Raw genomic sequence first — 13,654 nt, 5'->3', positions numbered from 1 at the left:
AAGCTCAGCTCTCTGTGATGAGGATAAAACACTACACGAGCCTTTCCTCTTTGTTCACTGTTTGTTGCCTGATTTTTCTGTTCCCACAGGGGAGACCATGAGTACTTGGAAATTTCGAAGTGTTGGTAAAGACAAATGCAGGTAGGTTGCAAAACACAATATATATGTATTTCATCTGGAAAACTTATTGAAATAGCAGGTTATAACAGGAAAGTGGTTGATTTATCCAAAAATTGAGTGAAAAACCTTCATGTGCCATACCTGCACCACTAATCTTCACAAACAGCTTGAGACCGTTGAGTCTTTAGAAAGTTCTGTGACGAAATATTTATAATTGTGAAGTCTTTGCATGGTTATCCACTTAACACTTGTACTTGGTGAAGAATGTGTCCTAAGTCTCTGCATGTGATGTGATGTGGTTACATGGGGTGGTGTGAGGAAATGAAACACCGATTCCTCACTGTTTTCTTTTTATTCTCAGTTATCGTCGTATTTGAGAAGGCGTAGAAAAATACAAGCTGCAATGATTTATTCTACAGCAAACCAAACACTTTTATCTTTAAATAATAAAGGAAGTAACAAAGTTTTTAGACTTTAGACCAAGGGTGTAAGAAAAAAATCAATTGAGCGATATATTGCGATATTTCACCTTGCGATTATCGTATCGATCCAAAGAATGTCCAAATCGAGTTTTTTAACAGACCTTACCTCACTCCTCAATGCATTTTAGCTTGGAAGGTGATTGTACTTGTATGTATGTGTTGACCCTTTAATTTTTTTAAGAATTTAAAAAATGTAACAGAATCTGAATCTGTTGTAGAAAAATGGAATTTGACAGTTTGATAAACATACCACTTGTTTTTGGTATTGGTGCTTGAATTACAGTTAGTTAGTTAGTTACAATTCACTAAAATAAATATTGAATTAAAATAAAATCTAAATAAATAAATTGTATTTCACACCATTTTGTACTTGTAAAGGTGAAATTTAAAATCGCGATGTATATTGTATTGTTTAGTTTCGGGATATATTGTAACGTGACATGCAAATCGTGAATCGTATCATATTGAATTTAGACATGAGTGTAGAAATGTTCTGATTCTAAAATTATGTATAAAGACACATTATCTCCCAACATTTTTATCTATTTATTTTATCCTTGCATTGATTAATAAACATTAGTTAATCACAAAAATGCAGCACTTTGATCAATCAGATAATTTTGTTCTTTGCAAAGGGTTATTCCATACACGAAGTTAGAGGGGGGCTCTCGTGACTCTCGACCATTGTCTTCTTCTGTTGCGCAATTCTTCTTCACAATGTAAATGGTGAAACGTCACTGCACCCAGCAGTTCATGTATGGTACTGCCGCAAAAATTAAGCAGAAAGTGGCCTCCGGCCTGATTTTATCATGAATTTACATTAAACGTCACGTCGGCACAATATTTTGTTGTCAACATTATCAATTATGTTACTAATTATTGCATATGTTACACACATTGTGGTTGGCGCAAATTTTTTCTTTTGTCTCCCCTGGCAAGAATCTCAAACTCCGCCTATTGGTTATTCAATACAATAACCCGTGATGCTTTTTTGCTGTTTGCACATTTGGTTTCCCAATGTTTTTGGACCTGATTTGAGTAAATCGGTTGATGGCGTTGATGGGTTAAATCCACTGTAGCGGCTTATTGCTTCATCTATTGTAGTGTCTGAATCTGTTATGTAAGAGTGCTGCCACTAGCTGTGCAACTCCTGTTGATCAGAAAAAAATACAATTTATAAAAGAACAAAGCCTTCAGTGTCTGTGTTGACCATTTAACGTCCTACCTACCCCCCATTTACAAAGATAACCTTTCACCCACATGAGACGGGCCTGGATTGAGGCCAAAAGAAGCTAATTCTCTGCAACATGGCGGTGGTTCCCTCATTACTGCAAGAGAGAGTGATGGATGGAGGGGTTGGGGGCTTTGTTCTGTGTGCTCAGCTGATGGAGTGAGCATGGCGTGGTAAACCTCTTATGGATGACAAGGGTTACCCGACTATTGCAACACCACTCATTGTGATGAAGCTCAGCTTTCAGATCTTTTTTGGACCACACTCCCCTGCAGAAAATGCCTCCCTTGCATTCACATGCTTCAGATTATGACCCCAAATGGGACCCATTCTTGCCAACATTCCAGAGTTGACCCCACTGCTTTGGCATCTATTGCTTTCCTGTTGCACGATCATACAGGAATCAGCTGGAGAAAGGGCTATACACACCACTTCTTCACCCGGAGCGTTTAGTGGTTAGCTGACATATTTGACAGACTAGAAGTTTGGTTTATGCGTGTGTGGATGCATCGGATATCATGTTTGCTTCTGGTATGGCCAAAGAAATCTGAAGAGAACTTGAACTAAAAGACTTTCTTTTGCTGGATGAGAAAATCCCCATTGAAGTTCCTTTTTCTCAATTCGACCTTTGAAAGATGGACCCCTTGACACACGGTCCACGTGTGCGCTCGGACAGCATGAGCAGCTCAGCGTCTCAGGGTTCCAGGTCCAAGGCGGTCCTGCGTCAGCGCTTGTCTCAGCTGATGACTTGCATCGAGGACATGAGTTCCGACGACGAAGCCAGCGTGGAAGTGTCTCGCACCTTGGACGAAGCCTTTCAGCTCTGTGGACGCTTTATTCCATCAGACGCATTCAGGTTGACGAGCTCACGTGTTAGAACAATGACAATCGTTTGTTTCTCGTCAGTGGTTTTCATTAAAAAGGCCAGAACTTGAACCAAAAAGTTACTTTATATTGTTTCTTATGAGTGAAGAAGTCTTGCTGGATTTGTGAACATTAACCTTAAATCAGGGGTGTTAAACTCATTTTAGTTCAGGGGCCAAATAGGAAGCAGTTGATCTTAAGTGTGTCACAAATTTTAGGTGGGAAAATTAGTAATTTAATTATTGTGCTCTAGTTTCCACTTCCACGTATAAATAAATGATCAAATATGTACGGCTCTGATCAAATCAAAGCAATAAGTGACATATATCAAGTCCCTGCGGGATCTTCACGTTCAATTTTTGAGATTTGTCGGACAATTTTTACGTAATTTGGGGGAATTTTGACAAATAATTTCAAGAAAATTTAAGGAATTGTGGAAAAGCGAGGGTTCTTTTAACAATTTGAGATGGAAAATGACTCCCATCATGTGGTAAGTGTGGGGAAAATGTGAGCCCTGCTAATATTGTGGAGTTTTATTCAATTTGTGTAATAATTTGGAGATATCCGAATTAGTTGACTTTTTTGCTTTCTGCTGCGCGCCAAATTGGATGCCCTAAAGGGCCGGATTTGGCCCCCGAGCCTTGAGTTTGACACGTGTGCCTCATGTTTAATAATGTGTTTTCTGATGTATTTTGCAGTGGTTTTGTCACTGTGGACTAGGGTTGTCCTTACATTTGACTTTAATAATGCATTCATTTTGGCTTTAAACCTTCTAATGGAGAGTCACTATATACGGTACTCCTCCTTCATGCCTGGAGGTGGCAGTAGGTACACCATTATATTTGAATAGATTTTAATTCATAAAGATTTGATTATGAGGTATTAAATAGATAGAAACATATGTACATGTTGATACAATGTGTTGTATTTATAGAAAAGTAGCCACAATTAAAAATTAACATTACAATATTTAGTAAATACAAATACATTTCTATGTAAACTTATTTTTTTTATTTAATTAAAAAGAATAGAGTATTTACAAAATATTTGTCAATAAGTAATCAAATTTACCAATTTTCTAGGTGAAATTAATTAGCTCAATTTTAGTTTCTGTTAATTCTGACTGCAAATTTTTGATTTAGTTTTAGTCATTGACTTTTGACTAAAATTCCACTCAATTTTAGTCAAAATTTGGTCATCGTGACTTTCAGTTATAGTCTAGTTTGAGTCAACTAAATGACATTAAAGTTAAATCTGTTACAGATAAAGTCAACTAACATATCAGCATTTGAGTTAAATAATTTTCTTTAAAATATTAAATTACCATTTATTGATCAACCTGATATTGTATGGTATTAATGTTTGTAAACACACAGATGGATTGGATGTAATCATTGTGTAAGAACACATGATCACATCAATTATAATTGGATTTTGTTCCGTGTGACAAATTATAGTAGTAAATATCAATATATTTTGTAATAGTTTTCGTTCACATGTATATTTTGAATCAGTCTTAGTCTAGTTAATATTTATTCAACCAAAATTAATACTGGACGACAGCTGGTCTTTATTTTATCACCCCAAAAAAGGATGAAACCAGAAATGAACCCACAATGCTATATTCTAGATGTTATTTAATTGTCTTCATAATTGTGGTTTCTATTTGTTACCAAACACTGACAGGATTCACGTGGTGACCTGGAACGTAGCATCAGCCGAGCCTCCAGTGGACGTCACCTCTCTGCTACAGCTGGATGTCCAGCCCCCCACTGACCTCTATGTGATTGGGTGAGAAACAAACCCATGGCTTTTAGATTAAATGCTAAACAGTGTCAGAGATGTCATTAAGTTGTGCACTGTGTGTGTGTATCTGTGTATGTGTTAGTCTGCAGGAGGTGAACGCCACTCCTGTGAGATTGATCTCAGACCTGATAGTGGAAGACTCCTGGAGCCACGCTTTCATGGACACCCTGGCCCCCCGAGGATTTGTCAAGGTGCATTTATTAATATTCATTTATTTGTGTAGCACATTTAACAGTCACTTTTTTAAGGGCTTTACGGTTAATCACCTCCACCAAGGAGGTCATATTTATTTGTCTGTTAGCAGGATAATGTTAAAAGCACTTAACGGATTTTCACAAAACTTCAACCAAAGATTGAATTTACGCCCGTGGTTCCCAAACTGTTCACAGTTCCTTCACCCTTTAGACATGTAAAGTGAATTTTACCTATCATATGAGGAATAATATAGAGTAATACTAATAGTTAGAATAATTGCATTTCCTGAAGAAAATGCAAATGAGAATGCAGGTAATGGCCCGTGTTGCACTGCATTAGCTTATCATATGCATTAGCATTATCTAGCATTAGCAATAGCAATAACCTAGCAATATCATTAACCTAGCATTAACATTAGCTAGCAGTAGCATTAGCCTAGCATTAGCATTAGCCTAGCATTAAAATTGACCAAGTATTAGCTTTAACATAGCATTATCATTCATCTAGCAATAGCTTTAACCTAGCATTAACATTAGCATAGCAATAGAATTAGCCTAGCATTAACATTAACAATGACCTAGCATTAGCTTTAACCTAGCATTAGCCTAACAATAACATTAGCCTAGCATTAACATTAACCTAGCATTAGCCTAGCAATAACAATAACCTAGCATTATCATTAACTTAGCATTAGCCTAGCAATAACATTAGCCTAGCATTAGCATTAACTGCTCTATTTATATTCTAGTTTCCAATGTTGTCATTGTTTTTAATTTTCATTCACGTACCCCCTATGCCAATTTGCGTTCACCTGGGGGTACCCGTACCCCACTTTGGGAACCTAGGTCAAAAACAATGTAGCCCGACAGTGAAATTTGTTAAATCTGTAATTTGTGGCAATGCATGGAGGCTCCTGACTGCTGGTTGATTTATATTCTATTTTTCATTGTTGTCACGCTTCTATTTACGTACCCCCTATGACAATTTGTATACCCCTGGGGGTACCCGTGCCTTTCTTTGGGAACCTAGGCCTTACGCCATTTAAGGTTTCATAAAATCTTGGAGGGTATATATACGTACTGATTCTTTATCAGTTTTCATTGTCGAAAAATCCCGATCTCTCTAAGTTCATATCTCAGTTCATAAATGACTGATCTTTATGACATTCTAATCAGTTGGTTCCTCACTTACCTCAACGAGTTCCATTTGGATCAGATTTTTGCGTGTTTCATCATGGTTTTCCCCCAAAAAAATGGGGGTGCCCATTTTAACCTATATCGTTATTAATGGGGATTGAAATTTCTTACAATCCTTTAAAGCACATATGTGAAACAGAAGGCTCAGAGGCCAAATCCAGCCCTTTACAGTATCAACTAGGACTGCAGGATGAAATGATGATGATGATGATGATGATGATGATGATGATGATAGTGAAATAAAAATGACAGAAAAGATGAATCATTGTGAAAATTACCAAATACATCAGATGTAGATATCTCAGACTCACAAATTCAATGAAACTCCACATTTTTTGCAGGGGCTTGCAATATCCCCATCTTTTAATCGCATGCCTGAAGTCATTTTTAGTCATAATCTTATCAAAATAGTCGAAAGGATGCTCCAGACTTCTAAATTTGCCCTAAATTACAAAAACTATTAGTCATAAAATCATAGAATTTTCAAAGACAATGATATTTGAGCACAGATATTTGTCACTTATTGCTTGGAAATTGTGGATTGGATCACTGATCCAGATAACTGCCAATAACTGGCCATATCTGTCATATTCTATAGCATTTTTAACGGTAACGGTAATATCATGTAAAAAAAAAAAAAAGGGCAATAAGGTTGACTTAATATCAAATAACCATCAAGTACTGAAATGTATTTTCTGTCTCTAGGTCACATCAGTGAGGATGCAAGGTTTACTGCTGCTGGTTTTTGCCAAACAGATCCATCTGCCCTACATCAGGGACATCAGGGCTACATACACACGTACTGGGATCTTTGGATACTGGGTAAAACATTCAAATGACAACGCTTTATCTCCTTAATATTTAATTAGTGGAATACAAATAAGAATAAAGAGGATATTTGTGACATTTGATTTTGATCATTTTCTGTCTTTTTACGCCAGGGAAACAAAGGAGGCGTGTCTGTGCGTTTCTCGTTCTATGGCCACATGGTGTGTTTTTTAAACTGCCATCTAGCAGCTCACGTGAACTACGCACTGCAACGCGTCGATGAGTTTGAGTACATATTGGAAACGCAAGAGTTCGACATACCTGATACTCCGCAAATCCGAGACCACAAGTCAGTGCATCTTCACATTGGGGTTGGGGTCAATTTTAATTGTAATTGCCTAATTGATCATTAATTACAAATATTGTGTAATTATAATTGTAATTTTAAAAATCGGTTGCTGTTGTAATTGTAATTTAATTGTAATTGAGTTCAGGAAATTGACGTTGTAATCTTGATTGCAATGAAAATTCATTGAAAACTACTGTCCTTTATAATTTCATTAAACACAAAACTGGGAAACCATGTTACAGTTCTACAGCTTACACATACAGTATGTAGTTAACAATGATTAAATTAGAAACAAATTAGATGATCGATAATTATGTTTAATGTATTTTAGAGCTGATTTTAAAAATGGGTCAAAACCGACCCTTTATCATAAGAGATGCTAACAGAAAGCTAACATATGAGGAAGGATATATTTTATGGGGTTATTTAGACTTTGTATTTATGATTATTTCAAATTGAACTTTAGTAACTAGTGACTTTGAAGCGATGAAAAATAATCGTAATCGAATTGTAATTGAACATGGATAATAGAAAGCATAATTGTAATTATGTAATCCCACACCCTCCCAGTAACCCAGGGAGTCCCTCAAGGCTCACTGCTTGGTCCCCTCCTTTTTATTATTTATATCTTACCCCTTAGAAATATAATTACCCGCAATGGATTAAAATTTCACTGTTACGCTGATGACACTCAACTCTACCTTTCCACACAACACAATTAAAAACCCACCTTTTCACATAAGCATTCAAATAAATCATCTCCTCCACTCTTGCTGCTTTCTGTAAAGCGTAATTGAGGGTTATTTTTTTAAAAAGCACTATATAAAACTGACATTATTATTATTAACTATTTAAACATTGAATTGACCCCAACCCTGCTTCACACCCAGACATACAAACAAAGACATTCCTAGTTTTGGTTTGACCAAATAAAACCCACTTCTGTATCCTCTCAGGCTGGTGTTCTGCTTCGGTGACCTCAACTTCAGAATCGCTGACCACGGCTTGCATTTCCTGCGCTCGTCCATCAACAGCGGACGACTGAATTTGCTGTGGGGGAAGGAGCAGGTACAGTATATTGTTCTGCATTGGAAACAAAAACAGATGCACATGCACACCTTTTATTATTGATTTTATGTGCTCGCAGCTTCTCATGATGAAGAAGAAGGAGCCTTTCCTGCAAGAATTTGAGGAAGGCCCGTTAAATTTCAAACCCACGTACAAGTTTGACCGTAACTCTGACAGCTATGACACCAGGTAACTGTTGCTGACCAATGGAAAAACACATTTCACTCATACTCAATCTTACATCTGTCTGTTTGTTTCCACTTTAAACTCACACAGTGCTCCAAAGTCATGGCTTGGTTTTACGTAAGGATTCATTCATGTCCCACAGTCACCATCTGTCTTTTTTCCGTAGCTTCGCACACGTTAGTTTCACCCTTGAGAAACTAAACAGGCCCCAAAGAAGCTTGATGTGTAGATCTATAGTTTTAGCCACCATTCCTGATGTATAAGCACCGTGTATGTGTCTCTCTCAGAAAGAGCGCTCTGGCTCTGCCCCTAACCATGTACAGGCCCCGCCCCCTACAGCGCTGCAGCACCACCTTATTGTTCCTGCTCATCTCTCTCTCCTGGGTGCTGCTCTCTGTGTGGTTGGGGGCGTGGTACAGGGAGCTAGACCCACCAAGGTGGGTGTCTCCATAGTCCTGGACTGGAGAAAAACACAACAAGAGGAGGAAGCCCATGATTTTAGGACATTAGACTAAAAGTGACCATTAAACAGAACACACACTGGTGTGAAATACAAGAACACGAGAAGGATTTCATCCCAGGTGGTGAATTGTGAGGTTATCGATTCAAAATGTCAGTGTTTCTGATGCACTGTTCAAGTGTGATGTGATTCTTTCATTCATGTCACCACAATCTGAGCATTATTTTGGAATTATAAAAGTTTTTTGTGTATTTTTGTTGTCGTTTTGTATGTTATGAATAATTTTTTGTGTCATTTTTGAAATTTTATTGTTGTTTTATATATATATATATATATATATATATATATATATATATATATATATATATATATATATATATATTGTAGTGTTCCTGTGTGTTTTTGGAGAATTTTTTGTTTTTTGTAATTCTGTTTTGTGTATTAGTCAATTTGTGGAATTTTGTTCTCATTTATTTTTGTAGTAATTTTGATTGTGTGTTTGGGGAGTCATTTTGTGAATTTGTGCTTTTATTTTGTGCAATTGGCGTAATTTTATTGTTGTATTTTTAGTTTTTTTTGTGTTGTTTATTTTTGGAGTAACTTTGTGCATTTTTTTTACTAATTCTGGTGTTTTGTGTTTTGAGTTTTTGGAGTCATTTCTGTATATTTTTGTTGACATTTTATATATGTTTTTTCTATTTTTGTAATCGTCGTGTGTGTGTGTGTTTTTTTTAAGTCATTTTGTATAATTTTGGTGTCCTTTAATGTATTTTTGTTCTTTTTTTTCTGTGATTTTTTTGCGTTAGTCAATTTGTAGACTTTTGTTATTATTTTGATTTGTAGTCATATTCTGTGTATTTGGAGTAATGTTGTGTATTTTATTTTTGTTGTCTTTTTGCCTAATGTTTTTTTTTCCTGTATATGTTTTAGTAATTTTGATTTTTTTTTTTTAGTTATTTTGTGTTTTTTTGCTGTTGATTTTTCTGTTGTTGTTTTTTTTTGTAATTCTGTTGTGTTTACTTTAGGGGGAATGGGTGTACAAAAAAAGACAGAGCGCTGCCTGTGGCTTATTCTGTGTCAGATGTTGTTGTCTCTTAGCATTCACCTTTTAACCCTACACATGCTACGCACTGCACTGCGTGTGTGTGTGTGTGCGTGCGTGTGTGTGTGTGTGTGTGTGTGTGTGTGTGTGTGTGTGTGTGTGTGTGTGTGTGTGTGTGTGTGTGTGTGTGTGTGTGTGTGTGTGCTATTGGTGTCTCGTAACAGCACTTGTTAGAAATTATTGTAAAGAATTTTAAGTGATGAACATCCCCTCATGTTGACCAGTGGTAAGAAGAGGAAACCAGCGTGGACGGATCGAATCCTGTGGAGGATTAAACCAAAAGTTTTCCCCTCGGACGACGACGATGACGACGAGAAGTCGTCAATTTCCACCAATGAGGAACAAGACGAATGCCCCATCCTGGTCACGCAGGACAAATACACCAGTGACATGAGCTATGGAGTCAGTGACCACAAGCCTGTACTGGGAACATTCACTCTAGAGGTGAGAGTTTGCAGCTTAAAGCGATTCTACTTGAACTGAAGTGTGAACTTTCTTTGGTTCCAGCTGAAGAAAGGCTTTGACACTCCTCTGGTGCATGTTTCTCCTTTGGGTGTTTGGAGCGCTGACCAGGATGCACTGCTCACCTACTCTGTCCAAGAGGACTTCATGTCTTCAACCTGGGACTGGATTGGCCTATATAAGGTACACACGTAAACAGGAGGAAACGTCTGTTGGTTAAATCCAACATGAGAACTGGATTTGTGATGGTAATCTTTGTCAATCCGTAGGTGGGATTTAAGAGTGCGTCCGATTATGAAACTTTTGTTTGGGTTCGAGAGAAGGAGCTGCCAGAACTCAATGAGGTCATACAGGTAATGAGGAAATTAACATTTTTACTCTTGTTTTTCAGATGATTTTTAATGAAAAGCTTGCGTTTTTGTGGTTTCAGCTTTCTGTGGAGAAGGATGAGGTTCCTCTGCTAGGCGGACACTACGTTTTGGGTTATTACAGCACAAACATGCAAAGCCTCATTGGCCTCAGTCCCAACTTCCAGGTGAGTGATTGTAAAAAATGGCGGCATTTAAAATAGAAAGTGTCTATTTGTAGGGTTGCCGTATGGACAACCCCCGGTGCTATTGGTACGGTCACTGAAGTACTAGTACGTCTAAGGGTTAGGGTTCGGGTTAGGGTTAGGTTATAATCCAATATCACAACAATTTTTAGGGTTCGGATTAGTCTTAGTCACGCGACCTAAACTGGCCAATGACTGACCTATCATGTGACCTAAACTGGCCAAATAGGGGCGCTGCGTACGGATAGAATGTTGATATATTGATACGGCAACCGTACAAATAGACACTGCCTTTAAAATAACCTTCCCATTGTTGTGATGAACAAAGGATAATTCATTTATGACACAATTTCATAACCAACATTCTCCAATAGAAATGCCACAACAAACAAAACAAAATCTGTGTTACTCTTATTATACTGTATGTGTCTGTAAAAACAGGACCAAATCTTGTTCTGGTTGTCGCCAATGGCTATGTTTTAAATTCTGGGAATGACTGAGAAAAAATTAATCATTGTGTAAATTACCAACTAATTCATTTGTAGATCTATCAGCCCCTCCAAATACACAAATTCAATAAAAACCCACAATTTTTGCAGGGCTCACAGTTTTCCCATCCATCACATGATGGCAGTTATTTTCACTCTTTCCAAATTTCTGCAATTTTCCTCCAATTATTCCACAATATTTCCCCAAGTTAAAAAAGAATTGGTCACAAAATGAAAGTGAAATTTAAAGTGACAATCCTGTCACGTATTGCTTGGATGTTGTAGGTGCCCTACATACTATGATTTATATATGGAGGTGAAAACTAGGACATGTTATTGTTGAAATTACTCATTTTCTCTGCATGTATTCTGCGGCCATTCCCCAGAGAGAAAATATGTTTGGTTTTTTTCCACCATAATCTGAGCATTATTCTGGAAGGAAAATGATTTTTGTGTATTTTTGTTGTTATTTTCTGCTTTTGGAGTCATTTTTACAAAAGTACTGTTGTTTTCGATATATTTTTTGTACATTTTAGTTTTTGGAGCAATTTTGTGTATTTTTGTGCAAACTTTTGTAATTTTGGTGTTTTGTGTATTTTTGTGCAAACTTTTGTAATTTTGGTGTTTTGTGTATTAGTCAATTTGTTGATTTTGGAAATCTGAAGGAAATTGTAATACAGTGTGTATCCAATAGTGTGTCTTTGCAGAGGAAACTGCTTTACATTTAGTGTATTTTGTTTTACCACTGAACTTTTCAGTGTGAATACTTCAATGTGTTTTAATCAAACAGATTCTGGAGTCAAAGCGTGCTGTCATGGAAGGCCTCGTCCCTGAAGACATCAATGGAGTCAACAAATAAGAGCAAAGTCTCTGCTGTGAAACATCTTCTTTCTGTCCATTCAGTGGTTGTTGACTGACGCTGACTCATCTCAGATGAGTCATCTGCTCATTTCTGGAAAAGACGAACAAAAGATAATAATGCTACGTTGTTCGATTTGTTACTTTCTGCATTTTACTGTCAAAGCACTGATTTACTCCTGTTGCAGTAAAAACGATTTAATCATGAGCCTACAAACAAATCTATCAACATTGTTAGCATTAGAATATGAATACCAAAAACAACAAAAATGCGTTTATGTTTTGCTTTTCTTTCAAAAGTCTTAGTTTTGATCTCCATCAATGCCTTTAAAAGTTAATTAAAAAAAATTAATCCATTGAAGAATGATTTTTTAAAAAGATGCCTTTAATTTTGTTTACGATGTTTTAAAAATAAAAACTGAGTGTCATTCAGCAGGTGCAGAGCTGTGTCCCAATAAAAGGTGTGATTCAAGAGATTTCCAGTGTGGTGTTTGTTTTTCCCACCTTTTACATGACACTGTTTATTATGCATGACGTGACAGTGAATTAAACAAATATTACACTTTGATTCTTTACACATTAAATGGTTTTAATCACTCATTTATCCAGTTGAGTGTCAATTAATAATCCAACAGACCTTTATTCCAACACCATATTCAGTAAATACGCATCTAGAGTTGATAAATCTGATATTTTGTTGTTTGATTTTATAGGATCTTGAATAACCTATAAAAAAATAAACTTGTGAAACAATTCTGGTAAACCTTTATGTGACAAATCTTTTCTGTCTGAGTGAGTTGCTGAGATGTTGTCTGTGCTCTAATAGTCTATTTGTCACATCTATAATTCCTTCAAAGCATAATAACAAAGGTGTATATTGTTATCTGAAAGATTATAGCCTAAAACTTCAGTGTATTTTGATATTAGAAATATTTTTTCAAAAAGTTTGTAAGAAGAATGACAGAAAAATAAATGAATAAGATATGTTTGTAAGATCTGCAGAATATTTCAAATAACATATATATATATATATATATATATATATATATATATATATATATATATATATATATATATATATATATATATATATATATATATATATATAAGCATGTGGGAGGCATAACAATAAGTCAATAAGTTATAGGATAAAAACTCAAAAAAGAACAAACAAAACTGCAAAGAGAAAGAGAATAAGAATATAAACATGACAAAGGGGAACCAGGCTTTGAATAGTTAAAAAAAAATTAATGAATAAATAAATACTTTTGATAAACATTAAAAAAATATTTATATACATTTTATTTAAAGGCACTTTGCTAACACTCACAATTAAAAATAAAACATTTAAAAAAAAAAGTAAAACGTTCATAACAAGACATAGTTAGTGTTATCATACAGAAAATGTAGTTTTGAGTTTTATTTTAATAACAGGAAGTGTTCTGAGTTTTACAGTTTAAGATTGT

The 13,654-nt window shown here is 35.9% G+C and overlaps 1 protein-coding gene across 2 annotated transcripts; it reads left to right on the top strand.

Annotated features, from left to right (window-relative positions):
• Positions 1–60: 60 nt before the first annotated feature.
• On the top strand, positions 61–12,393 carry inpp5kb (inositol polyphosphate-5-phosphatase Kb). Of its 2 annotated transcripts, none has more exons than XM_028467019.1 (12): positions 61–141; positions 4,384–4,488; positions 4,586–4,694; positions 6,600–6,716; positions 6,836–7,011; positions 7,968–8,079; positions 8,159–8,268; positions 10,052–10,271; positions 10,335–10,472; positions 10,559–10,642; positions 10,720–10,824; positions 12,121–12,393. In XM_028467019.1, the coding sequence occupies exons 1-12, from the start codon at positions 98–100 to the stop codon at positions 12,187–12,189; spliced, it is 1,389 nt and encodes a 462-aa protein (XP_028322820.1). In that variant the 5' UTR covers positions 61–97; the 3' UTR covers positions 12,190–12,393. The 2 variants fall into 2 exon arrangements, with proteins under 2 accessions (XP_028322820.1, XP_028322819.1); XM_028467018.1 differs by lacking the exon at positions 61–141 and adding an exon at positions 2,468–2,689.
• The last annotated feature ends 1,261 nt before the right edge of the window (positions 12,394–13,654 follow it).

The sequence above is a fragment of the Gouania willdenowi genome, chromosome 14 (assembly GCF_900634775.1).
Source record: "Gouania willdenowi chromosome 14, fGouWil2.1, whole genome shotgun sequence".
In the NCBI taxonomy this organism is placed as follows: Eukaryota; Metazoa; Chordata; class Actinopteri; order Blenniiformes; family Gobiesocidae; genus Gouania; species Gouania willdenowi.
This window is presented reverse-complemented; position numbering and strand designations above follow the sequence as displayed.

Bases quoted from the DNA above. Each gene is read 5' to 3' on its own strand.
- inpp5kb (XM_028467018.1), top strand. From the start codon at position 2,469: ATGGACCCCTTGACACACGGTCCACGTGTGCGCTCGGACAGCATGAGC. The intron at 2,690-4,383 runs GTTGACGAGCTC...AAACACTGACAG, and splicing joins ATTCCATCAGACGCATTCAG to GATTCACGTGGTGACCTGGA. The intron at 8,080-8,158 runs GTACAGTATATT...ATGTGCTCGCAG, and splicing joins TGCTGTGGGGGAAGGAGCAG to CTTCTCATGATGAAGAAGAA.